This window comes from Bos grunniens, chromosome 27 (assembly GCF_055505025.1).
Source record: "Bos grunniens cultivar Pamir isolate PY7600 chromosome 27, Bosgru_T2T1.0, whole genome shotgun sequence".
NCBI lineage: Eukaryota > Metazoa > Chordata > Mammalia > Artiodactyla > Bovidae > Bos > Bos grunniens.
Genome location: NC_141191.1, coordinates 16,237,761 through 16,265,286, shown reverse-complemented (window position 1 = coordinate 16,265,286; position 27,526 = coordinate 16,237,761). Strand labels below are relative to the sequence as shown.

General features: G+C 45.6%; 1 protein-coding gene across 6 annotated transcripts in view; it reads right to left on the bottom strand.

Moving 5' to 3' along the window:
* Positions 1–27,526, bottom strand: part of STOX2 (storkhead box 2) — a 195,795-nt gene that overhangs the window by 87,670 nt on the left and 80,599 nt on the right. For 2 of the 6 annotated variants that reach the window (XM_086379927.1, XM_086379923.1), the window contains exon 1: positions 17,532–19,269. The exons of the other annotated variants lie outside the window; for them this stretch is intronic. In XM_086379927.1, coding sequence (XP_086236053.1) covers positions 17,532–17,697 — 166 coding nt within the window. In that variant the 5' untranslated portion in view covers positions 17,698–19,269. Of the gene's footprint in view, positions 1–17,531; positions 19,270–27,526 lie in introns of those variants that run through there. 6 annotated transcript variants of the gene reach the window in all.

The window sequence follows — 27,526 nt, the reverse complement described above, 5'->3', positions numbered from 1 at the left end:
TCAGCCTCACTCACAGGTCACGATACAGGGAGAGAAAAGATCAGCCTCCTGATCACTCCTGATCCTTCTGCATGGCCAAGTGCCAATCTCAGAAAAGTCCACATGTCTGGTTTTCCCACTTCTGCACTCAGATTAAAGACTACCAGTCATGAAAATACACCCAATCAAATTAAGTTAGCTTTAAAACTGTATTCAATCACTCAGTCGTGTCAGAATCTTTGCGACCCCATGGAAGGCAGCCTGCTAGGCTCCTCTGTCCATGGAACTTTTCAGGCAAGACTACTGGAACGTGTTACCACTTACTCCTCCAGGAGATCTTCCCAACTCACGGATCCAACTTGTGTCTCTTGCGTCTCCTATATTGGCAGAAGATTTTTTACCACTGTGCCACTTGGGAAGCTCCCATACTAGATCTTAGCCAAAAGGCCGAGAAGCCAGAACTTTAAAAACTAAATGCCATCTAAAAGTCAACAGCCTATATTCAACAGAAAACAAAACAAAACAAAAATCATGAACGATCACTGCGCCAGCTACGTAGAATTCTTAACACTTGCCGCTGGCTGTCAGCATCATGGAAACCCAGTTTCTCACTCCTCTTTGCCCACGATGAGGAAAGAGCTGCCTGCACAGTCCTGGCTTCCTAGCCTCTCCATGGGAATCAGTAACATGCTTGTGGGATAAGGTTTGCACAGGTAAAAAAGTTATCAGCTGAACGTCTGTTTCAGCCAAATAAAGAAGTTGCTTATATCCTGTGGCTAAGACTCCATGCTCCCAATGCCAGGGGCCTGGAGTTCGATCCCTGGTCGAAGAACTAGATCCCATGTGCCGCAACTAACAGTCTGCATGCCACGACAAAGATCCCGAGTGCCAGGACTAAAACCCAGAACAGCCAAATAAATAAACATAAATTTTAAAAAAGAAGTTTATCATCGATAACGACAACAGAAACTAAATGCCATCACAAAGTCGGGGTCTTCAGCCCCAGCTGGGCTCTTTACGTGGCTCCCCAATCCATACAGCACATCCTTCTTCTGGTACCAACACGGCGATCAGTATTAGAACTCTTCACCATCTCGCCTAGCACCTCTTCCACCTCTCATAGCCAATGGCCGACTTCCTGCTTCCAGGAAGAGCAAGACACCATCATCTCGAGGTTCCTCAATATTCTGACCCCATTACCCCTACGAGCACATCTGTATCCACTGTCCACCTACCAGCTTCTTCCTTTGGGTCCCTCGGCCCATCCTCCATCCTGAGCTGGGATGATCCCTCTCAACTGCAAATCCCAGCATCCCAGAAAAAGTTCTGTGACTTATTACCTTCAGGATGAAAGTGCAGATCCTCCACTTGAAATTTAAGACCGTTGCAGGTTGTGGTCTCTGCTCCCTTTGGTCGTCATCTCCCACCATCCCCAATTAGCCTCCAAAAGGAGAGGTCTGCCCGGGGGTCCCTCCCTTTTCCAGCCTCTCTCCTCCCCACAGCCTTCACCACGTGGCTGACTCCCATCAGACCTTTGAGGGCCAACTCGGGGCTCCCTGTGCCTCTTCTGAGGTCCTTTCCTGGCTCCGAGGTTTCCATTAGGCCCTCCTGCTTTGCTCTGGGACTCCTTACTCAGCTCCTCCACCTTGTGTTACAGCGTTCTGCAGCCGCCTCCACGAGTCTCCAGGGGATTGTGGGCTTCTCCAAGGCAAGAACTGATGGTCATTCTCTAAAGCCAAGTCCATGTACTCAAACCTTCACACGAGCTCTGGGTACCAGTTTGTTAAATGTGAGAGGAAGTGACTGAATAAATGAATGAATCAGCGGAGAGGCTCATAGTCCTGAGAGAGGAATGCAAAATTAGTGGCCCCCAAACCAACTGTCCATCAGAATTGCCCAGGGAGTTTCTAAAAACACAGAACCCTGGCCCTCATCCCAAAACTACAAATCTAAATATTGGAGGAATGAAGCCAAGATGCGTATCTGCTTAACAAGCTCCCTGGATGATTCTGCAGAGGGAACCAGCTCGATGCTGGTGCACAGACGGTGTCCCGGAGCCTCAGTCGGCACAGAATGTTCCTGCCTGGGCTGTGCTCAGGTGAGGATATCCAGAATGCAAGGCCAGTAACAACTCAGGGCCAGTAGCCACAAGCACACCACAACCCAGTGCTACCCACGCACCAGCTCATGGTGGGAACTTGGGCCTTTTCACAAGTCCCGCATTTTGCTCTCTGCAGCTCACCTCCAAGGAGATGCTGGGCTCTCAACCGGGTTTTAAGCAACCCAAGGGGAAGAAGGGCTCCTATCTTTATACCCCACAGCACCGCCTCCTGTCACAGGCCATGAACAGGAATAGCATTTGAATTATCAGAAGTTGACATTACCCATCATGAAGTATGTCTCTCATCTGGGGGAAAAAATAAGAATACAGTATTCAAAGAAAAGCACAAGAAACAGGAACCCTTTTGTTTTATTTTGTGTGTGTGTTTGTGTGTGTGTTTAGTCACTCAGTTGTGTCCAACTCCTTGTGACCTTCATGAAATGTAAACTATCAGGATCCTCTGTCCACGGGATTCTCCAGGCAACAGTACTGGAGTGGGTTGCCATTTCCTCCTCCAGGGAATCTTCCCAATCCAGGGATCAAACCCACATCTTCTGTGTCTCCTGCACCGCAGGCAGATTCTTTACCATCTGAGCCACCAGAGAAGACCCAAGAATGAGCCTTACAGAGTCAAATATGCTTGTAGCTGAAGCAGCATCTTCCTGATCTGAGCCGCAGGGCACAGTGAATCTGTGAAAGTTCTAGCTCAGATAAATGTAATTTCTGGATGTTTAACTTACTGCAGAGTGTTAAAACCCTTTTCTTTAAGGAAGTGGGTTTACCAGTCAAATCTCTCCCAGACTGCCTTCTTGGCAACAAGAAATTAAAACCATAGACATGCAAATATTAAGAAATTCATCTTAGGAAACGGAATACAAGGAAACGATCTTTTTCATCCTATGAGTTTATCTATCTCGGTGCCTTGATCCTAATGTTAAAAATACAGAAAAACTATAAATTATATTTTTTAATTTAAGAGCTGACAACTTTGTGCTATACATATTTGCTATTTTAAAGTCTAGTACATAGAGAATTAAGCGTTCACTAGTTAATCAGCCATAAAACATGGTGGGGGGGGGTGTTGGTTAAAAAGACATATAATTTTAAAGTACTCCATAGTGTGTAAAACCAATTTTTGCTTTTTAAAAAAATAACTGTATATCATAAAACTTTGAGGCTGTTCTTTAAATGTTCTAAAGGACAGGAGTTTGCTCCTGTATTTGTATTGCTTTAAATATTACATAATCCAAGGATTATGCAGGTGCTAGATTTTGCAAGTCCTCCTACCAGCAGAGGTACTAAATGGAGATTATCCATTCGTAGCGTTCACATTCCTTCCGTTGCCATGGGTGACTGAACTCCTCCTCCTTGACCACTGAAAAACTAGGAGAAACTGTACAGGATTTTCTCAGTGACTCCTATGGGGAAATCACAAGGACAGTTTTTTTCCCCCAAAAAAAACATATCTGATGTGTTCTAAATTGGTTAACTGACTTCTTGCTGTGCTTAGTCGCTCAGTCGTGTCTAACTCTTTTCGACCCCGTGGACTATAGTCCACCAGGCTTCTCTGCCCATGGAGAATCTCAAGGCAAGCATATTGGAGTGGGTTGCCATGCCCTCCTCATCATTAAAGATATGGTTCATTTACTCAATTTTAACCATCCATGCTTTTTAAAAAAAAATTTTTTTTGATGCAGACCATTTTTAAAGTCTTTAATTTGTTACAATATAATTCCCATTTTTTACGTTTTTTGGGCCACGAAGTATGTGGGATCTTAGTTCCCTGACCAGGGATTGAACTGGCACCTACTGCATTGGAAGGCAAAGTCTTAACCAATGGACTGCCAGGGAAGGCCCCTAAATATCAATACTTTGTAAAAATCATATTCACCAAAAATCCTAGTTTATTAATGTCTTGATTACCTTGGACTTCATGCTATCTTATATCATTCAGACCCATGGAACCCCCCCTTTTTTGACCCCTGATAGCGTAATTTTAAATTACTGGGTGGGGTACTGTCAAATTATTCCATGATTTGTATCCTGGCCTTACTGGGATGCTCAGAATAACTGCTCAGCATAAACTCTTACAACAACAGATGGCAAAAGTTAGACTGCATGAAACCTCATCCTTCTCCAGTTCTTCCTAACAGAAAAAGTAAAGGAGTTCAGAGAAAATGAGTCAGCAGAAGAGAATGGTTTACAAATGAATGAAATTATGTCTCCGTGGGGGAACTTCTTTCCATCTCAAGTTTCAAACGTGGTTGTCAGGTACCTTTCGTACCAAGTAAGACCCAAGAGCTGTGCAATCCCAAGGATTTCATCTCCTCCAAAAAAAATCAGGGGTGTTCACCATACTGACGGACAGCTTCTGATAACACTGGGCCAATCAGGACAGCGAGGAGCTCACAGCAGAAGGATGAGAAACCCCCTCTACAGTGATAAGAGGAGGAAGCCTAAGAAACAGCAGCGCAGGAATATTCCAGCAATAGCCACCCATGCACCCCCGGACACCCTGCCAGGTTTTAGGAGACTCTTCCTATTCTTTGGTCAAAGCGTGGTAACTCTCAGAATATCAGCTGGCAGAGCTGGGATTCTTTTTTCCAATGACATACACAAATACTTGAGGTTAGACTTGTTAGAGTAAGCAGGAAACTCTAAATTCTCTCCTCTCAGTACAAGCCAGGCCTCTCCAACGGGCTCCTTACAGCAAGTACAAGATGAACCACTGGAGTGGTGAAAGCAAATACTTCACATTTACTTAAAAATAAGAAGTTAATTTTACCAACAGGTAGCATGTACACTGGGTTTCCCAGATGGCACAGTGGTGGAAAATCCTGCCAAAGCAGGAGACATGGGTTCAATCCCTGGGTCAGGAAGACCCACTGGAGGAGGAAATGGCAACCCACTCCAGTATTCTTGCCTGGAGAATCCCATGGACGGAGGAGGCTGGTGGGCTGCAGTCCATGGGGTCGCCAAGAGTTGGACACAACTGAGCAACAGAACAACAACAGCAAGCATGTAGACTAACAGTCAAGCACATACAAGATTTTAAGTGTGTGTGTGTATGTGTGTGTATGTATAAAATCTCAGGGGTATGGCCTGTGATGCTTCAAATATTCACCGGTGACTGCCTCCCAGGGCTATTCTGAGATGAAATGAGGTCATTCTTAATTAAGCATTGGCTGGTACCAAGTACATACTCAATAAACAATGGTTCCCTTTCTTGGGCGGAGGGAGGAATTGAGGGTTAAAAGGCCGCCTCTTCATGTCTACATTTTAGGAGGCCCTGGGAACTCTTATCTTGATAGGAAGCCTGTTTTCAGACCAACAGAGGAAACCCTGGGCTCATGGCCTGGGACCTTTGACCTCCGGCTTCCTACTGCCAGGCTGAACAGAAACCTTCTGGGACCTGTCTACACAACACGGCAGGAGGCCCTGAGCATCAAGCCTAGCCCAGCGATGCTCTGCCTGGCTCCACTGGGAGAACGCACTTTCCCACCTCCGGCTGCACTTGACAATGGAAACCATCCTTTCTGGCCCTTCGGCTCAGGATGGTACACCATCATTATGCCTTTGGCATCCCGAACAAATGTTCTTTGAAATTCTCCACATGTTGAAACCACCCACAACCAAGCAGTGTACAGCATATGGGAAAACAAGATCTGCCGTCTCCAAAAACCATGCTTTCGCCCACAAAAGCCAAGGCTTTTGTCTTACTGTGGAGCTATAATTAGAGGAGGCTTTTGAAGTTCAATGACTTGGCCGCAGCCATATAAGGCAAGCTACTTCATATATACTTCAGGTTCTCCTGCAGCTATCTTCCCCTGGACTCTGAAGGAAGGGAGACCTGGGGAGGGGCGATGTGTTAAAAAAACGGGAAGCTCTGAGTTCCCAAATCCTGGCCGGCCATGCTCCGCGTGTCTGCCTCGACAGTGAGGTGAGGCGGAGGTGGCCGCAGCTTCGAAAGCTGCGGAGGAGGGAAAACCCTCATCTCCTTCCCCGGCTCAGTCTGTCATCCCAGAGCCCCGAGTCCTGCTGCCAAGCCATCTGCTCGAAGGAAAGCTGCTGAAATATTAACACAAGCGAAAAGCGGATCCCAAAGGGTAGCACCCCCTTTCCGCAACCCAAGGGGACATGCTGACCTGAGATTCCAGGGCACCGGCCTGACTATTTAAAAGTCACCAAGGGAGGAACATGGGCTTCCCAGATGGCGCAGTGGTAAGGAATCCGCCTGCCAAGGCAGGAGACATAAGAGATACAGGTTCGATCCCTGGGTGGGAAAGAGCCCCTGGAGGCAAGCACGGCAACCCACTCCATTATGCCTACCTGGAGAACCTCATGGACAGAGGAGCCTGGTGGGCAACTCCATAGGGTCACAAAGAGTCGGACACGACTGAAGCAACTTAGCACACACACACGCTAGACAGGGCAGCATTTCCCCGATTTCAGGTGGAGCCAAGTTCTCTTAGATTTCTATCTCATGGGAATGTTGAAAACAACGATTCTCTACCCTGGTTCCTAAGATGGAAACTCAGGGACAAGTGAACCCACTTAGATGAATGAATAATTTTGTGAACCTTTTAGAAGATCACATACCCAAGTCAGGGGGTAACGGAATATTTGATTTGTGAGTAAGTGAGGACCAAAGTACAAGAATCAGATTGAAAGCTGTTTTTAACTCCAATCGACCCTGGACAAGTTATCTGTCATCTCCCTTCTTCTACATGGCTCAAGTATAAAATATTTAGGAACAAGTCACTCTTGTAGAGTTTTGTACCCAAAGAAATAATGCAGCAGCAAAAAATGTACTAAGTTCTTACTATGTGTCAGGCACGATGCTAATTATTAATATTTTGCATGCATTTGCTCATTTACTCCACATGGCAACTACACATTAGATACTACTTTATCCTCATTTTATAAATGAGAAGCAGAGGATACATTGCCAAGATTATACAGGTAGCAAGTGGGTACCAGGACACCAACATCCTGTCTCACTTTCGAGCCCTAAATCAAGGGACTTCCCTGGTGGGCCAGTGACTCAGACTCCTCACCTCCAATGCAATGGGGTGCAAATTCAACCCCTGGTTCAGAAACTAAGATACCACCTGCTGCGCAGCATGGCCGAAGAGTAAAATCAAAGCCCCAAGTCTAAAAGCCTGCCACTATATAAAGGAACTTTATGAACATAAGAAGCCACTATTTCAATTACGGAAAAATCCACCTGAGACTATGACCATCTTCACTGTTCAGCTCTTCTGGGCATGTCCAGATCCTTGGCTAAGAAGACTTTTTTAAAAACCTTTTAAAAAAAAAAAAAAAAAAAACAGTTTACCAACAGTAGTCCGCTGTCTTCATTATAAATAACCAGTCAGCAAGTGTAGGAGGAAAAAAAAAGGTTCAAATACTCCCTTCAATTACTTTAAAACCAGTCAAAATGAAAATTCAAGTGAGTTCATTAGGTTCACAGGAAGCCCCATTATAAGCTCCAGCATCTAAAGGGATGTTTTATCCTAGAAATTTGGTGGATTCCAAAAAGCTATATTGTTTTATAATCTCATCAAAGATCCATGCTGGAATGCTTGAAATCCCAATATGGAAGCTTATACATGTACCAGACAGTGGTATCTAGAGTGCCCCAGTTTACTCCTTCGGCGCAGTGTGTGTGAATGGGTCAGGATTACTGATAGGGTACAAGGACCCTGGGGGCCTCTCATCATCAATCCCCAGGAGACTGACTATGACTGCTGTTACAGAAAGGAAATACAGAGTCAGAGATCTCACTGCAGCTATCAGGAATGCAGCAAGACAATGAGTCCCCGTAGATGCACCTTTCAGCTCCTACTGTAAGCCTACTACATACCCAGCAACTGCTGGAACAAAACCAAGTGAGGCTAGAACCAAGTTCACAAAGAGTGTACAGTCTAGAGGGAGGATGAGACAAGAAGATGACGACAGGTGTGTCCATGATATCAGAGGCACACAAGGATGCTACGGGAGCACGGAGAAGAAACGGCTTCATCAGGCCAAAGAGGAGAGCAGCTGAATGCGAGGCGGAGGGGACACTGGGTCTTACTGAAGAGGGGACAACAAGGGCCCTGAAGTCTTCACAAAAATGAAGACAACGTAGCTGCAGAGCAAAACTCAACTGTACTTTTTTAAATGTAGCTTATACGCAATTTACACTTGACAGCATACTTTGAAGTGACAATTGTGAGGCCTTGTTGAGATTCTATCTGCTTCCTTCGGGGTTCTTCCATTTCTATTCAACAGGAACCAAAGCAATACTTTACGCATATTAGTCACATAATTCACCCCAAACCGCATGGATACATACATGTCATTATTATTCCCATTTTACAGGTAAGGAAACTGAGGCCCTGCAAAAAGAGGTAACTTGTCCAAGTTTAGCCACTCAGTACTGGAAAAGCTGGATTATGAAGTGATCTGAGCTACATGTCTGCTCTAAATCATTCTGCTACATGGCCCCTCCGAAAAGGAATTTACTGAAAAGTACTGAGAAGCTCAAGATCACAGGAAGGCCTGGAGACCCAGGCTTGGAACTCAGAGCCACTTCAGTGAGGACACCATGGCAGCCACCCTGCGCACAAACCACTCTGCAGCGGGCACTGTCTACCCTGCCACACACAGGACACTGCCTGCAGAATGCCATCTTGCTGCCACACCACCACCACCCAGGGACCGTACCTCACTGCCCTACAAGCGCCCATGCAGAGTCTGGAAAGGAGTGAACACTTGGTGAAACCATGACCGCAAGGCAGGCGGGCCAGGACAGCGGGCCAGTCTCCACAGGGAAGCGAGGTTCATGGGGTCCATGGGGTCCCAGGGTCCATGGGGTCCCAGGGTCCATGGGGTGAGTGCACTGGTTTCCTAGGACTGCTGACAGAAAGTGCCACAAACTGGGTGGCTTAAAACAAAGAGAAATTTATTCTCTTGACAGCTCTGGAAGCCAAGAGCCAAAGGATTGTTTCCATCTGGCGATTCTGGGGGAGAAGCCCTTCTACGCCTTTCTCCTGGCTTCTGGAGGTTCCAAGCAATCCCCATACTGCCTTGGCTTGCAGACCCATCACTCCAATCTCTCCCCCACCTTCACATGGATGTCTCCTCTGCGTCTGTGTCTCTTTGTTCTTCTTATAAGGGCATCAGCCTTACTGGATGCAGGACCCATCTGACTCTAGTATGACCTCATCTTAACTTAATTCCATCTGCAAAGACCTTATTTCCAAATAGGGTCATATTTCAGGGTTACCAGGGGTTAGGACTTGGATGTTATCTTTTGGGGAGGACACATTCAACTCACAACAGTGGGGAGATACACAGACGGCAGGGAGGGAGTTCACCTGCTGGGCAGCCAAAAAAATGACAGTTATCCATGGTACCTCAATCATTATAGGGGCCTTCATTTTATCTAATAATGAAATAAATGATTTCAAAGCAAAAGTTGGATGTGCTGAAGGCAATAAATGGTCTATGAGCTCTCGGAGGGGAATCGGCTTAGACAGGAATCTGCAGTAGGGCTGAGGTGGGGGGTGTTAATTACAAAGTAGACAGTTCCTCTCTCTGAAACTACGGCCATCAGAAGGAGAGGGCTGGGCATAAGTCCTGCTACCTCTAATGCCCACAGGCACCTGCCAAATACTTCTCTTTTATCTTCAAAAAGAGAAAACTTGGCCTGGAGGGGCCATCATGGATTTACATAGGAAGATAAATGGAGATTTTTAACTGTGTATATGAGTTACCTAAGCCATAAATTTCCCACTGAATCGGTATATGACAGATGTTTGAAATATACATTATTTACATAGCTGGTCTAGTCTTTTGTGCTGCTGCCTGCAGAGCTCTAAACTCTTTTCAAACCTGAACTAGAGATACCAAAAGCATATCCCTTGTATCAACAACACAAGGGCTTCTGAGTAAGTGCAAACACTAATCAAACAAATGCAAGCATTAAAAAGCACTTTACTTTTAGGAAAAGAGAGCAGATGATTTCTAAATCCTAACCTTGAGTCTACAGGTTTTCAGAAACCCAAGTAGGATCCAACGTTAACGGAATCCAACTGACCTTCCATCTGCTGGAAATAAAAATAAGCAAGTCATCTGTTCCCCTTGAAGAAGCAGAATGGGAAATACAATGGCTAAGGTATTTCCATGTTCTCACTAACACTGCTAAGTGGGTGACCCCCAAACTACCCCATCATATGTATACCTACTTCTCTGCTTAGACAACCAACTCTTTAAGTCTAACATGGATCTCATCATCTGTTCCATTTCCCCCAGCCTCCTGGTCATGTGTTGCATTCTTCCAACAAAAATCTGATTCACCTTTGATTTCCTCTCCCCTCTTCAATCCAGTCACTTACAAAGGAACAGCCAGGTCCTTTCTTTTCACAGATGGTCCCTTTGCCCTTCACACTCATCCGTCCTTTTTTGGCTGATACAAGTTCTCACTATGAGGCATGAGTACCACTCAGGTACCTGAGTGGGGGTATCACCACATTTCAGGTGGTATCTGTCTGGATCATTTTTTTTACTGAGATAGTGATATAATAATAATTGTAAAGGGGGTCAGGAAAACAACTGTCAAATGAAACCCATTATTTCACATGAAGTTAAAAATGCTTCTTTTTTCATCCATTTAAATATAAAAGTGGGTAGAGTTCAACAGAACTATTACATAAATAAAGGCACAGATGGTATGTGGACACGGTTTGCAAGTTCTCAAGCGTGGTGTGCTAATGCCTAGGAGCGTTGGGAAACACTGCTCTGGGTGGTCCCTCAACACACTACTGCCTGATCAGTCTGTCCCGGCCACCACCTTCCAGCTGGTCTCCTAGCCTCCCAACTCTCATCTCTTCCATCTACCCTGCCAGCCACGCCCAGACCCCTCTTCCTAAGACGCTCCTTTCACTGTTTCTCTCTCAAACTCACAAATCTAATTTCTGCCCCATAAATTCTAAATCCCACCTACATTTCAAGATCCTGCCTGACCGAGCTACACATTATTTCTAGTTACATCCCACAGCTACAGAATGGCAAATTTCACGCTGATATGTTCCTTGCCGGCTGCATGCCTTGGTTCATACTCACTCCCCCAGTCCTGCTCCTCCTCTGTCTCCTCAACTCTTACCCAGTCCTTCAATAAGCAAGGAAATCCCCCCTCCAGGCAGTGTTCTGTACTGGCATCTCTTCTCTAAACTCCTGTTCCATCTACACCAGCCATATCAACCACCCCGCTTAACTCGTGATTATGTTCCAGTATTTACTGCTTTCAAATGATTGAGTCACGGAGAGCTGGTCCTACCAACCATAACAGGAAGTCCTTGAAGAGTAGAATCTTCGTGAGTACAAAAGGATGACTCACATTAGGAATTCAAGATATCTCTTCAACGAACAAACTTTTTAAAGAGAAGCCGTGTTTTATTCATTTGTCCAATACACAATTCCAGAGTCCCTGATATATGCCAAGCTCTATGGCTGGTACAAACACGTAATACCAAGACTGAGGGATTCACTGGCTAGCAAACCCGAGGTGCAATACAATGGAACTGTGTTGCTGCAACACACGCAGAAAACAAATGTCATGTGAGTGACATACTGTAGAAAGAGAGGGGCTACCTGAGCTTGTTCTGGAAGGCTCAACAGCATCAGCTTTATACATTAGCTAAATCTCAGACCTTTAAAGACAGAGAGCACATTCTCAGTGGAATGACATAAATCGCAAGAGGCACACAAACAGCAACAAGATGTTCCCAAAGGTAGAGAGACTCCAGAGCCTGAAACACAGGGTGGGTGGGGGAAGGAAAGGAAGGGAAAGTAGGGCAGGTCATGCCATGATGAGCCTTGGTCTCAGACTTCATTCATAGGCACAAGAAACATCAAAAAGAGTTGGAAAGGAATAGGATCAGTTTTGCTTTGAGAGGGATTAAAAAAATAAAGTCCCTCTGGGGACACATGGAGCATGAATTGGACATGGTCGGTTTAGAAGACATCCTGATGGAACAGAAGATTCAAACAACTGCGGTGAGGGGGGAGGGGCAGATTTTAGAACTATTTAGGTGGTAGAAATCAATGGGATGTTCTGGCCAACTGGTTGTGCATTCCGACGTCAAATAAAAATAGTCTGGAGCTTAACTACTTAAGGAAAAGTTTACTATCTACTTTAAAAATAATTACCCACGTCATTTCTCATGTAACTGGTGAGGGCTACATTATAGAGTCTATAGTCTAAATTCTTACGAACTACAAGAAGCTCTACTCGAAACGTGACAGATCAGGCCTCATGCAGTTTTTATGGCTGATCCACAAAACCTGTCCTAGTTGCGAAAGTCGGCCTGCGTTCCCACCAGCAAGGGTCCAATCATACTTCGCTCCTTGGTTCTGTCTGCACTCAGCATAAGCAATCTTGTACCAAAGAACAAACCAGTGTCTGAACTGCCCTAACTCTCTGGGGTAGAGAGAATTTAAGCCATAATTGCTCTGGAGGTATAAAAATGCTAAGGTTTTTATACAATATACTCATATTCCTTTTTTCAAATAAAAACGTTCTCAAGAGTATAAAAGATATTGAAATACCAAGAGAGGTGACCTTTTGCAACCACATTCACGTTCTCCTGGGAAATAAAGAATAAAGTCATTCACCACCAAGTGTAATATTCCTCACTTCCACGGGCCTGATGCAAGGAGTCAACACAGGTAGTTTCAAATTAAAACACAGTTGGAGCAGCGAGGCTGGAAATGGATCTCTGCAAAGACTGAATAGGAGGCAACAGGATGCTGTTTATGAAAACTCCAAATGATCAGAACCTGCCAGGGCTTCGTCCCTCATCCCCCCTACTCCCATCAGTCTGGTCACCAGGACAAGCCCTAATGCAGTCACTTAATGGAACATCTGGGGATGACAGGAAATAAGACTCCGTTGTCAAAAGAGCACTCTTCCCACACACCCCAGGTACGGAAGCACATGACTCCAATAAGAAAGGGCAAAGGTTATTTCTAACAATTTCTGTGTAAGTGCTCAGAAATCCCGCCTTGCTCAATACAGAGCCTCCACGGAGCCCAATCCTGTGATGGAAACGTGGGCCAGGAGGGCCCATTACAGACGGGAGAGGTCATGTTACCCACCAGGGACACAGCTGGTTTGGGACAGGCCCAGATTAGAACCTTGGGTGCCCATCCTCCACTCCCAGAAAACTCTCATGTCTCTCAAAATAACAGAACATAAGGAACTGGGACACACCATCCACTGTGCCCCAGAATTAGTTTCTAAAAAATGAAAACTAATAAACTCATCAAGGTGGTGTCCTGGCCATTCCTCCCCGCTGATTCACGTTAGTTAGATCAGCAGACCAAACTGACTTATATTTTCTTAAGATGTCAGTTTGGGGCTTCTTCTTCAAATCCTTTAAAACTCTCTGACTTACTTTTCTTTCAAATGACAAGTATCCATCGAAAAGTACCATGACTTTGGGATGTCGAGTTCATAAAGGATATCTTTCATGCACGTGTGCCATAGAACCTTTATAGTGGGAAAAAAATTGCTTTCCAATCTTTATCAATGAAATGTCCCCAAACTTGATGGCATGCCATGTGCAATATAAAGAAGCAGCTACCCCCTCTCCCCCAACCCCTGCCCGCCGCCCTGGCCCCAGGGCAGGGGGAGAGGAGAGGGAAGAAAGTTAAAAGTCAGCCGCATCATTTGCATAAAGAGGTCACAGTTCACAAGGTCCTAACAGAGAAAGTTCTAACTCCTTCATTAACAAAGGTACGGTGCCTTGAAAACCATTTCATGAAGGTAGGTAAGCACATTCCCATATACGAAGCCCTAAGGATTATATGCCGGAGAAGGCAATGGCAACCCACTCCAGTACTCTTGCCTGGAAAATCCCATGGATGGAGGGGCCTGGTGGGCTGAAGTCCATGGGGTCACTAGGAGTTGGACACGACTGAGCGACTTCACTTTATTTTTTCACTTTTATGCTTTGGAGAAGGAAATGGCAACCCACTCCAGTGTTCTTGCCTGGAGAATCCCAGGGACGGGGGAGCCTGGTGGGCTGCCGTCTCTGGGGTCGCACAGAGTCAGACACGACTGAAACCACTTAGCAGTAGCAGCAAGGATTATATAGCTACTTCCCTCTTTGTGGGGAGTTTTACTTTTCTAAGTAATATCATAATTTCTAGTTTCAGAAACTATGGAAAAATAACCCCACATTTATTTGACCTAACCCTTTTTCTTATTCAGATCATGGATGCATATTATTCATCTTGATTTGAACAAAAGGCAAGATTTTTCCCCTTCTGCCCAGAAACCACCTTTGGGAAATTAACATTCAAGATGAACAATGAACACATCTCATGGCCTGTGAACTTGCTGGTTGCCAGGAGGCCTGTGAATTCTTAGGATTATTTTTGATTTGGTAGCATGAGTTGGGGGCTGAAATAGTCACATAAGGCAGTCTTTAAAATTTAAAGTTTCAGAATTCTCTATCTAACCATCTGTTTGCAGGATCTCTTTAAATTTTAGATGTGTCTATTCTAACCTCTTGAGCTTAAGTGTAGTTTATCCCGAAGGTACACGAAAAAGCTAAGGCTAAATGTCAAGCCTATTGCTATAAATCACATTTCAAACTGGTAATTATGCATTAGTGAAGAAAAGACTGTTTGAAAAGGTGCTGTCTCATTAGAAACCTATTATGGAATGCCTGTAATTTTGCCTTAAATAAACACATTTAAACTTGAAATACCTACTGTGTGACAGTAGGCCAGACCAAAAGAAGAACTATTAAAACTTCTAAGGCTCTTTCCTTTCCTAAAGTTAAAAAAAAAAAGTGACTTTCACAATATTTTTAAGGAATTTTTTCAGATGGGGATTTCTAAAAATACCTCAACTGAAATTAAGTCATTTAGTGCTTCTCTGAAGAAGCTTATCTTGTCCTTTGAACTCAACAACAAAATCTCTTTTTACTGAGAAGAAGCACGATAAACACTAGTGGCTATTACGCCAAATGACTGGACAAACAGAAGAAATATGAAAAGCCTCATTTGTTTCTAAGTTGCTTCATTTTCTATTTCATTTTTAAATGACAAAGGCCTCTGTTTGCACCCAGAGTCACTAACTTGATACAAATGGATTTTCTTACATTTGTTAAGGGGAAGAGAACATCTCCCACATGATCTCCAAGTGTCTCAATATACCACCTATTACTATCAACACTTATATTTGGAAAGGAAATTGATAAGCTACTTCCAATCTCCCCCAGAAAGATGTGTATATAAGATTGCACCTACTCTCCCAGTGTTTATTGGAGGAGTTTGTTTAATAATTATTAGATCCTTCCATGAGCCCCAACCCCTTTTATTATATGTATTGGACAATAATTAAAACAAAGAAAAAATAACCACTTTCATCCTTGGACAAAACTATATTATATCCAACCCTGCAGCCCCATGAGAATCTAGCAAGGCTCTCTGCTTGAGGCAGGGGAGATTCCATGAAATGCTGAATGAATCACACAGCTTTTCTTCCCCCACCTTTGGGTTTTCTTTTCTCAACAGTAAGCTAATGTGAAATCTACATAGACCTCCACCAGCCTGAAAGAGCTGATCCTTCAGTATCCCCTGACCAGCTTACCATGTGCACAGCAAGAAATGAAACAAGAGAATCAAAGAAAATGAAAAGCTTCTTCCTCAAGCCCTCAAAAATACCTTGCAAAACTGGCAATAGCAGAGAAGTTCTTTAGCAAAGAAGGAAACAGTGATCATAATGATGCTATGCCAAGAGAGATGAGAATGGGCTCCATGGGTATGCGCCTGAAAGCATTACAGAGTCTTGCATGTCTGTGGAAGAAATGATGGCCACCTGCCCCCCTCCAGCCTCACACTTCGTATCAGTACTGATTCCTGAAGAGAGGTAAAAAGAAAAGAGGGGGAACCATTCAGAGTGGAATGAAGACATTCAAACCTCAAACATATGAAACCTGAGATTATCTGAACACCCAGAGCAGACATGGGTTTATGGACAGATGTGTTTTGAGGTTACATTTGGATTTAGCTGTATTTCAAAATTTACTGCCACCAGCCTGAAGAATAAAGCAACCACAGCAGTGATTGACTTCAATTACTGAAGCATAAACTGTAGTTGTCACTTCCTTTACAAATTTGGCTTTTCATGACCGGGAAAATCAAGGGAGCCTTATTGCCAAAACAGTACATCCTTATGTCACCAGATTTTGCAATTTAAAAAAGATGGTTATTTTATTTAGGTTTTCTACTCATGGAAGTGTGGTCACAAGACACTTTTAAAGCATGAAATACTGGGCCTAGGTTTAAAAAAAAAAAAAAAAACTTGCTATTTTAGGAGAAAGATAGTAGAGCTACACTTTAAGTACCAACTGTAAGCTTAAAGCAATCTTCCCAGGATTTAAAATGGTCTGGTACAGGATGTGTTTTCAAATATAATCTCAGTTCTTCCATGACATTTTGTTTCAAAGAAAATGAATTCATTCCGAATGAAAACCAAATCAACCAAAATTGGTGTCTTACACATCGCTACATACAAGTAGTCAACAAGTCAACAGTAAGAAGAAAACAAGGAGAAAAGAGTCTTACAGTCCTCCTCCTTCAGCATTTCAGGTATTTTATCCCTGGGTTCCCAAGACACACAAGCAAAGCCATTCCGCTGCATTTCCAAAGGAAACTAACTGGCGCCTTCAGAAAGGCTTCTATGTGTTTTAAGACGCAACCCTTTCTGAAGCCTTCATCCTCATTTACCGTCTTGTCTGTCTTTCCTGCCTGGCATGCAAACACATGACACAGCCTCCATTCTTCCCATACAACCTAATTCAAAGCAACATATGTTAAATGCACGCAGAATCATGTGAGCATTCAATCCGCATACACACCATTACCCCACCGAATGCATTCAATGAGCCGCGACACAGCTCCCTGCGTGCAAGCAAGCCGACCAGCCTGACTGCAACCTCTCCCCTGACTCAAACCATCCAAAACTGCATGGAACCTGTTCCCTTGTAAGCAAGAAGGGCTGTTTAAATACCCGGTAGGATATAATAACTGGCCACCGAGCGGGAGCGAGCCAGCCCGGTACTGAGGGCAACCGCGGACGCCGGCTCTTCCACGAGCCCAGGGAGGCTGGGCGCCCAGGCTGGCGGTCATTTATCCGTGCAGCCAAAACGCCTGGCGCGTCCCCCTCCCAGATTTTACCTAACTAACAGCTCTCCAACCCCATATTGAGAGGGCCTGCTGTGGATCTTGCGGAGGTACAAAATGGTGGATGGGAGCTAATTTTTTTTTTTTTTTTTGCCCCTGCGTTCCCTATAACTTATCGCATCAATCACCGCGCGTCCCTTCCCGGGGAAGGACCCGAGCACACCCCGCGGCCCCGGCCCGCGGGGTTAGAAACGCGGTTACCAACCTGATGTCATGTAGCCCCGCGAAGCCTGGGGCGCGAAGGCCGCGGGGAAGCGCTTGTGCAGGCGGTAGTCCTTCTCGCTGCGGGACCTCATGCGGTCCGAGGCCCGGTCCGAGAAATCCGAGCTAGGCCAGGCGCGCCGTAAGGTTGTGCTCCGGGTCTTCTTCATGGTGGAGAGGGCGTCCCGCCGCCCCCGATCCTCCGGGCCTCAGCGCCGGGGCGCAGTGCGCGGCTTCATCCGTCTACGGCGGGCACGACCCGGGCGGACTCTGCGCTCATTTTCCCAGCCCCTCCTCGTCGGCGTCTACACCGCCAGCGGCGGGTCCGGCCCTCCCCACGCCCCCACACACCCCCACGGCGAAGGCTCCGATTTTACACACGTCCCACAATGCATTACACTTCATTTGCAATCCGCCCGGCTTATAGCTTCCAGATTCCTGGGGGGGGGGGGGGGGGGGGGGAGGCACGTTAGGAGGCTCCCCGGCCAGGAGGAGGCGGGGAGCGGGGCGGGCGGGGTGGGGGCGCCGAGACTTGCAGCGTGGAAGCAATGGGAGAGCAGACAATGGCCCGATTCAGCGCTGGAGTGCTTAGCCAACTGTGAGCCCCCGGCACAAAAGCCCCAAACAAATGAGGAAGCCGGGGCCTCCGGGGTTGACCCGGGATCGGGCGCCCGGGAAGCCGGAGGGGGCGGCGGCAGACCCTCTCGGCACCGGGCAGCTCAGAGCGAGGCGTGGGGATGACAGCGTCCAAGTCGTGTCCCCCTGGGCCTACCGGCCGCGCGGCCCGCAGTCCCGGGCACGGGCTGGCTCTGCCTCCCCTGCAGTCCTCGGGAGGCAGTCTTCATTCCAGAGGCTCGGGTGAGGGGGTTGGGGGCGCGTGTGCCCACGATCTGGGGCAGGCTCTGCAGTCAGCAGCTGCGCCAGGCCGGCTCCTGCCGAATTCACGAAGAGCCCGAGTCGTCCTCGCAACTGCAGCGCCTCGTCGGTCTTCCTCCTTCCTTCCGAGGCTCGGGGTGGTGTGCGTGCGTGTGTGCGTGTGTGTGTGTGTGTGCGCGCGCGCGCCGACACGCATGTGCCCCCCCCTACACATGCATGCTCCTACTTACTGGCCGCGGCGGCGACGGGAGCCATGGCTGCCAAGGATGCGGCATCTGCCGGTCAACACCCCGCACGGCGGCACCGCGGCTAGGCGATCGCGAGCGCGCAGAAAGGCTATTGATGGACAGGGAGCCGGGAAGGTGCCCGGCCTCCTGCTAATCGCAGAGCTGCATTAAGTTAGAGCACCGATCCTGTCTGGCTTCTCAATTTCCATGCAAAACACCCGGCGGCGGCGTTGGGAACTCTGCTGGTGCCCCAGCCCGGAGTCCGCGCCTGGATATTTACATTTTTTTGAGGGTTAGCGCCTCCCCCTCGCAGAAAGGAAGAGAAACCGGTCAGTGGGAACGGGGCGATCCGCGGTGCCCTGCCTGGCCCCCACCTGCACCAACCCCGAAGGCAGCTACAGCCGGGGGAAGGGGGCGCCAACCCAGAGCTCCTCAGACCGCCGCCAGCGCCCGGGCACCTGGTTCCACGCCGCCGGGAGAGCGCGGCGGAGGCGGCTCCGACTTGTCCTCTCTCTCCCTCGAGCCCCCGGGGTCAGTTACTCCCAGCCCGACAGGCTGCATTCAGGTCCACAGCCCCTCTGCATGGCTGAGCTCTGCACAGCTGTTTCTGGTCCAACCAACCAATCGCTCAAGGACAACAGTGCGCGCGGCGCGGGACGGGAGGAGGGGGCTATGCGCCGCCCCAGCCGGGGCGCAGGGCTAGGGGCGCGGGGGTCATGCCGAGTCGCAGGCGCGCGGGCACATTGCGGCGAACCCCGACCGCGCGGCCCTGCGGCCGTTTCCCCAGCAACCCTGACCTTCTCCTTCGGGTTTCCAAAAAACGCCTAGGTGTTGTAAACAACAAAAATAAAGCCGATTTTTCTTACGCCTTTGCGCCTTTTCCCGTGAGTGACGATGCAACGTTCAAAACAGTATTTTATGCTGTTTTTTCATCTTCGCAGGTGCCAAGGTACAGAGACGGGGATATGAGGTTGATACCGCAAAAAAAAAAAAAAAAGCCCCTCCCCCGCAAAGAAAAAAAAAAGCCACCAAGTCCTAAATGGTTAAGATTCAGGAGTCTTGGCACAATTCGGTGCTTTTCCAAGGCATTAATTTTGGGGTGGGGTGGGGGAAGGGGGCAAGGTTCTTGGAGAACGACACAGTAGAGGGCGGAGCTTAAGCCACAAACATGATAGAATCTAGAACTTCCATTCAACATCTCCGGGCTGCCCTCTGTAACCTGGGGCTAGGGTTACTCATAAGCCTCTCTCAGGAAACTAGGGTAAACAAATAAAAAATCACTAAGCAGCCTATAGAACGTGTATTTACACTAATCAAGATTTAGTACCAACCCTACACCAATTAGCTAATGTTCAGTGACATTTTTTAAAAGTTAGAAAAGGACAGTTCCCCAAAAGGCATGCTAAAATGTCTTCTTTACTGTAAGAAGACGGCTAAGAACAGAAAGCCTCCAGCTTTAGAAGCTATAGAAGACTAAATGTGTAAAGAACCATAAAGGTAATAAAAATAATTGTATTAATGGGTGCATGAGATACTGACATTTAGATATCTCAACCCAATTCAACAAACAATTACTCTACCTCCCATGAGCCAAAAGTGGTTCTATGAATGATTATAATAGTTGTGACTGAAGGCTAGTGGTGATTGTTGTGACAGCTGTGAGCTTCCCAAGTGGCTCAGTGGTAAAGAATCCTGCCAGTGCAGGAGATGCAGGAGACCTGGGTTAGATCCCTGGGTTGGGAGGGTCCCCTAGAGGAGGAAATGGCAACCCACTCCAGTATTCTTGCCTGGGAAATCGCAAGGACAGAGGAGCCTGCTGGGCCACAGTCCACAGGGTCACAATTGTGTGACTGAGCACACACACACACACACATTGCAACTGTGATACTTATTCATTCAATAAATTATTGTTGACTAGTATATGCTGTGATGGGTGCTAGGCAAACAGAACACCACACATGGCCCCATGTAACTTACGGTCTAAGAAGTAAGCAAATAAATACACAGATTGTGTTGAGGTCTACAAAGAAGAATCACCTCTATGAAAAAATGATGGTTAACCTGAGACGTACAGGATATGGAGTCATCCAAGCAAAGAGTGGGGAGAATGATGTTTCAGAAAGTGGGAACAGTGCATGCAAAGGCCCTGAGGTAGGAAAGCATCTCGGTTTCCGTGGGAAGACGTGAAAGGAGGCCAGTGTGGCTGGAATTGGAGCGTAAGGGGAAGGCACATGATGAGATCATGGATGAAGCCAAGAGCCCGATCATGCAAGGGCTTGCAGGGCCTGTTAAGGGTTTCGAATTCTATTGTAGTAAGTGAGCCAATGAAGGGTTTTAAGCAAAGAAGCAATGATAGTTTTAAAATTTCTATATAAAGAGGGCTTAGAAGAGGGAATTTGTTTAGGGAAGGGGTCATCCAGGGCTCTTCTGGACGGTTTGATTTGAATTTGAATCATATGACTTAAAACTGAAAAACTGATTCATTGTTGGTATGAAGGAATGAGGGTGGGTTGATAGTTATTTTGGGAGGAGAGTTACAGCTCCACTTTGCAGAGCAGTGATATCACCCAGTGTCCATACTCAAAAAAGAGAACGTTCTCGGAGCCAAAGCCAAATAGCCAGACACAGAAGAACCAGGCAGTAAATAGGGTGGCTTAGCTGAATCAAATCAGTAAAGCAGGAGACTGGGGCTGTTAAGAAATTATCCATCCAAAGTAAGTGGCAACATCAAAAAAAGTTATGAAGGTAAGACTTGAACCTAGCAAACAACATCTTGTGAAACCAATGCCACGGAGAGGTGGAGTCGCATCACTAGAGCCACTGTTAAAATCACACTCGGTGTGTGCATCCGTCCTGTGGAAAGATTCACTCTGGTCATACACAACTTCTAGGTCTCCAGTCCTAGTTTCAAATCTCTCAACCTACTTGAGACAATCAAGTATCTGGGTCATGACCTGTTCATTAAGTAAGCTCAACTGTGTAATCCCAGTGGTTCCTAGTAGGACAGTTTAGAATTAAATAGAGAAAACGATATAACAAATCACTTTCACAGTATTTGTAATTTTTTAATCAGGCTTAAGAATCATTTGTACCTTTGGTATTTACATATCGGATAGATTAGTGACACTAATTAGACAAACATTTGCTTTGTGATTCTAGTTCAAATGTATATAGTTGGCCCTGGAACAACTGGGTTAATTCAAGTATAATTTATAGCTGCCATCCCATCCATAGTTCTCAGATTTAATCAACCATGGACAGACCATATAGTATTTACTATTGAAAAATACCCACTTATAACTGAACCTGGGTGGTTCAAACCTGTGTTGTTCAAGGGCCAACTCTGATTTTAGACTTGTAGGTTTAAGTTGAAAGTCAGAATTTTTACTTTGATATGCTCCTCATTTAAAACTTTGGTTTATTAGATTTACAAGAGGTGAATGAATTTAATAGTTACAAGTATGTAAACTCCATGAAGGCAAGGGATACTTTTATTTTGCTCATTGCAGTTCATTGTTCTTCTTTGTTCATGGCTGTGCCCAGTGGCTCAGAGTAACTGGCTCAGATATGATGACTAAGGAAGCTTGATTAAGTACTCTGAAAGATTTGGTTTGAAGTCTTTCATAACTGTGTTTTAATTATTGAGTAAAGGGACTTTAGTCTTTAGTTTGAGTTGATCCAGTGCTTTTCAAAGGCCCACTGAGAGTTACAGTTTTTATTTGATCATCTTTAAAATACCAAATGTACAAACAAATAATGCTGATTATAAAAACTGAAGGAAATTTTGGTTTTCCAAGTTATAACTCTATAAGGGAAAATTTGGTATTTTGAATCTGTATATCTAGTACACTGAACATTCATTGAAGATCTAAATATCTATAAGTGATCTTTGCTGTACACAAAAAGTCCCCCTTTGGTATGGTAAGAGAGCTGAGTCTGCAGAAAGGAAACGGGTGCTTACATATTTATGTATGCTGTGACATGTGCATCGAACTTTGTGATTAAAATATTTGTTAAATAAAAATCAGAATTCTGGGGACTTCCCTGGTGGCCCAGTGGCTAAGTCTCTGTTTCCCAGATCAGGACACTAGATTCCCACACACCACACCTAAGAGTTCACAGGCCCCAGTCAGGACCCAGCACAGCCAAACAAATAAATAAATATTTTTAAAAAATCAGAATTCTGAGTCTGATAGTCATTCATCTTTCTGCTGCTTCTTGAAATACAATTTGAAAAAGATATTAACAATTTAACCTGAAAAGTGTGCTTAGTCAAAAGATACATACATATACACAGCTTAAAATCGGACGTTTGTATGGCTCAACTTATGAACCTAAACGGAATATGGAAAACAGTGTGTCCCAGGAGAGTGAGGCTTTTTCAGAAGTTTTTGAGCTGGAAGACTGGGAAAATTTCTTATGCAATGCATTCAGTGTGCTCAGTCGCTCAAGTTGTGTCCAGCTCTTAGCAACCCCATGGATGGTAGCCCACCAGGCTCCACTGTCCATGGGACTTTGCAGGCAAGAATATTGGAGTGGGTTGCCATTTCCTTCTCCAGGGGATCTTCCTGAACCAAGGATTGAACCTGAGTCTCCTGCATTGGCAAGTGGATTCTTTACCAATGTGCCACTTGGGAAGCCCACGTGATATGTCTATATTCATGTATGCACACTCATATGACCTGGGATATTTTGGCATCCAAAAACAGCTAATAAGGTGGACTATCATGTAATTACTAGATATATTTTGTCCTCCTTCACCCAGACCCCAAACTGCTAGCTTTAACGTTATCAGAAAGCTTGAGCATTTATTGTCTGTCTTAGAAGATGCTCAATCCCTGTGTGGACCTCCTGTATGGTTGCCAGCACAGATATTACACTGCTGGCATTTAGGTTCACAGCTCGCAACAGACAATTTGCTCTGGGGAACACTTGTCCTGAGATATGTTACCAAATATGACTTGAAAAGATGTTTCCATTGTAAGTTCAGTGGTTGTTGTTGCTCAGTAGCCAAGTCGTATCTGATTCTTTGCGACCCCGTGGCCAAAACCCGCCAGATTCCTCTGTCCACGGGATTTTCCAGACAAGAATACTGGAGTGGGTTGCCGTCTCTCACTCCAGGGTATCTTCCTGGACCAGGGATCAAACCCGCGTCTCTTGGGTCTCCTGCAGTGGCAGGTGGATTCTTTACCACTGAGCCTCCAGGGAAGCCTCTTTTCTTCTATACGGAGAAGTAAACAAGGCTAAAAAGAAGCCTAAGTTCAGAAGATATGTTCAAGTTACAACATATGCTGGACTTCTCAGAGCCTTTCATGTGCAAACACCTCTTGTAAATCTACCAAAAAAAAAAAGCCAAATTTCTCATCAAGCTCTATCCATAGGACCACTTCACATTTTGGCCAACAGATCTAGACTGGTGGTGGAAGGTGATAAATCCATGGGGTAAAACACATCTAGGAGAGGTCATAAGAATGATGAGACTGCACATATATTTCAGTCTTTTCATTCTTATCAAAATCTAAGCTGAATTTCTCTTAGTCTCTCCACTTAGGTCCATCGTCACCTATAACCCACTTCCAACAGGGCTATATTGAATCATGGTGCCCAGTGAATTCTACTCCCAAAGAAAGCAGTTGTTTGGGGATGCAAGAACTCACCAAGGAGAAGTAACTCAAGAGGGGCCGGAGTCTTTCGGACAACGGGGGCTGGAGCAGGTTGGCAGGATCCCAGTAACCATCTCTAGGCCAGACTAATGACAGTCAGAGTAACAGAGGGCGGTGAGGTGTGGTGATGCCAAGGAGACATGTCTTTGTTGGGGGCCTGGGGAAAGTCAGTCTTTGAGTTCTATTTGTTTCCATTGTGATGGTAATAATCTCTCTCTTAAAGTGCAGATCTGAGGTAAACCTATAAATGTACCCATTCACTGCTGGCAAGGAGAAGGCATCAAGAAAAAAACAGCCAATTTTTGACAAGGCTATGGTTTTTCCAGTAGTCATGTATGGATGTGAGAGTTGGACTATAAAGAAAGCTGAGTGCCGAAGAACTGATGCTTTTGAACTGTGGTGTTGGAGAAGACTCTTGAGAATCCCTTGGGCTGCAAGGAGATCCAACCAGTCCATCCTAAAGGAGATCAGTCCTGAATATTCATTGGAAGGACTGATGTTGAAGCTGAAACTCCAATACTTTGGCCACCAATTCTTTGATGTAAAGAGCTGACTCATTTGAAAAGACCGTGATGCTGGGAAAGATTGAAGGCAGGAGGAGAAGGGGACGACAGAGGATGAGATAGTTGGATGGCATCACCGATTCAATGGGCATGAGTTTGAGTAAACTCTGGGAGCTGGTGACGGACAGGGAAGCCTGGCTGTGCTGCAGTCCATGGGGTCACAAAGAGTCAGACATGACTGAGTGACTGAACTGAACTGATCCCTTTCTGGATTTTTTTGTTCAATCTATTAATCCTGCTCTGCATCAGATAACCAAACAAGCTGAATTCCAGGGGTAGACAGAGCTGCTACCAGCAAATAACAGAAACCGTGGGTGCTATTGAATTGGATAGCTGTCAGAAAAGAAAGAAGATACCCAGGCACAGCAGGTAAAGAATCCTCCTGCCAATGCAGGAGATGCAGGTTCCATCCCTGAGTCAGGAAGATCCCCTGGAGGAGGGCATGGCAATCCACTCTAGTATTCTTGCCTGGAGAATCCCATGGACAGAGGAGCCTGGTGGGCTACAGTCCATGGGGCCGCAAAGGAGTCAGATACAACTGAAGTATGTCATGGCATGGCACAATGTTCCTATCAGAAGCCCAACAAATGCCTATGAATTTGTAAGGTGGATTCCGGGTTATAAAGGAATATTACACATACTTTGTTTTCCCTCAGATCCACCGTGTGTGTGTGTGTTAGTTGCTCAGTCATGTCCAACTCTTTGAGCCCCCAGTGGATTATGTCTGCATAGGATCTTATTGACTTTCATAAGGTTTGAGGTCAGTGAGGCGAGATCTGTTATCATAATTAAAGATGAAAAAAACAAAGACTTAATGGCAGTATGATTTGCCCCCTAGTCATACAGAGGTTGAAAAACCCAAATTCCTCGCTTGAGATTCCCAATCCAGGATTTTTCCTGACCCCATAATGATGAGTGTGGGGAGTACTCGATTTGGGATTATCTGTTAATTGCTCTTGGTTAGTCCAAATGAAGTTCACAGAATTCTTTATATTGTCAGAACAGCCCTCCAATTTCTAAGTTATTAGTGCGTTTTATGAATATACATCAGAGAAGGCAATGGCACCCCACTCCAGTGTTCTTGCCTGGAGAATCCCATGGACAGAGGAGCCTGGTGGGCTGCTGTCTATGGGGTCGCACAGAGTCAGACACGACTGAAGTGACTTAGCAGCAGCAGCAGCGTGAACATATATGCGTGTAGAAGAGAAGACACATTTCTTCGGACAACTCAAATGACTCCCTTGATTGGTTTATACAGACTGTGCATCAGATTTATTTATTTAATACTTCTTTGCCTTTATTAATTTTTACTGGAGTACACTTGCTTTACAATGACGTGTTAGTTTCTACAGTACAGCAAAGTGAATCAGCTAAAAGTATACATATATACCCTCTTTTTGGGATTTCCTTCCCTTTTAGGTCACCAAAGAGCATTGTTCCTACACTCCACCATAGCAGCATGAGATTTAGACTTAAATCCACACGGCTCCTTCAGACTAATCGATCTTGAATATTTTCTTTCAATTCTGTTTGCAGGTCACCACAGACCAGCTTCCCAAGCCAAATGAAAAACCACACTATAACACAGATGGATTTTAAAGGATGAATCTTTTTTGCAACAAATGAAATATAACTGGCTTGGATGAGAGGCTAAGTATGTCCTAAGTATGCAACAATTATGAGAACATCCAATTTGCTTTCACGTGTCATGACAGACTATTACAATCACCACCGCAACCTCAGCAACTAAAGGGGAAAAGTTTGAGAAAGTGATTTTATGGACAAATGACCAAATTTAAGAGCTTTCAGCAGTACCCATGAAATCAGAACAAAAGCTTCCTCCAGCTGTGTACAGCTGCAGGCTTCTGGGAGGTGGCTTACAGCTCTAGGAAGGGAGAATGGAGAGGAGAGGCCTTGAATCATCCTGGAGGAACACAGTCTTCTCTGCTCCCCACTTAGAATTTTGCTAACACAAGGACTCCAAAATCACTGTGGACGATGACTACAGACACGAAATTAAAAGACGCTTGCTCCTTGGAAGAAAAGTTATGTCAAATTTGACAACATATTAAAAAGCAGAGACATTACGTTGCCAAAAAGGTCCGTCTAGTCAAAGCTATGGTTTTTCCTGTAGTCGCGTACAGATGCGTGAGTTGGACCATAAAGAAGGCAGAGTGCTGAAGAACTGATGTTTCAAACTGTGGTGTTGGAGAAGACTCTTGAGAGTCCCTTGGACTGCAAGGAGATCCAACCAGTCAATCCTAAAGGATATCAACCCTGAATATTCACTGGAAGGATAGAGGCTGAAGCTGAAGCTCCAATACTTTGGTTACCTCATATGAAGAGCTAACTCACTGGAAAAGACCCTGATGCTGGGAAAGACTTAAGGCAGGAGGAGAAGGGGACGACAGAAGATGAGATGGTTGGATGGTATCACTGACTCAATGGACATGAGTTTGAGCAGACTCCGGGAGATAGTGAAGGACAGGGAAGCCTGGGGTGTTGCAGTCCATGGGGTCACTCAGACGTGACTGAATGACTGAACAACAACAAGGATTTCCCTGCAAGGATTTTGCTAAAGTGGAACAGTTTAGGAGCTAAAAGTGAATGGTCTGGAGCACATCTGTCAGTGTCTGAATCCCAGCACCTCCACTTCCCAGCTGAGCAACC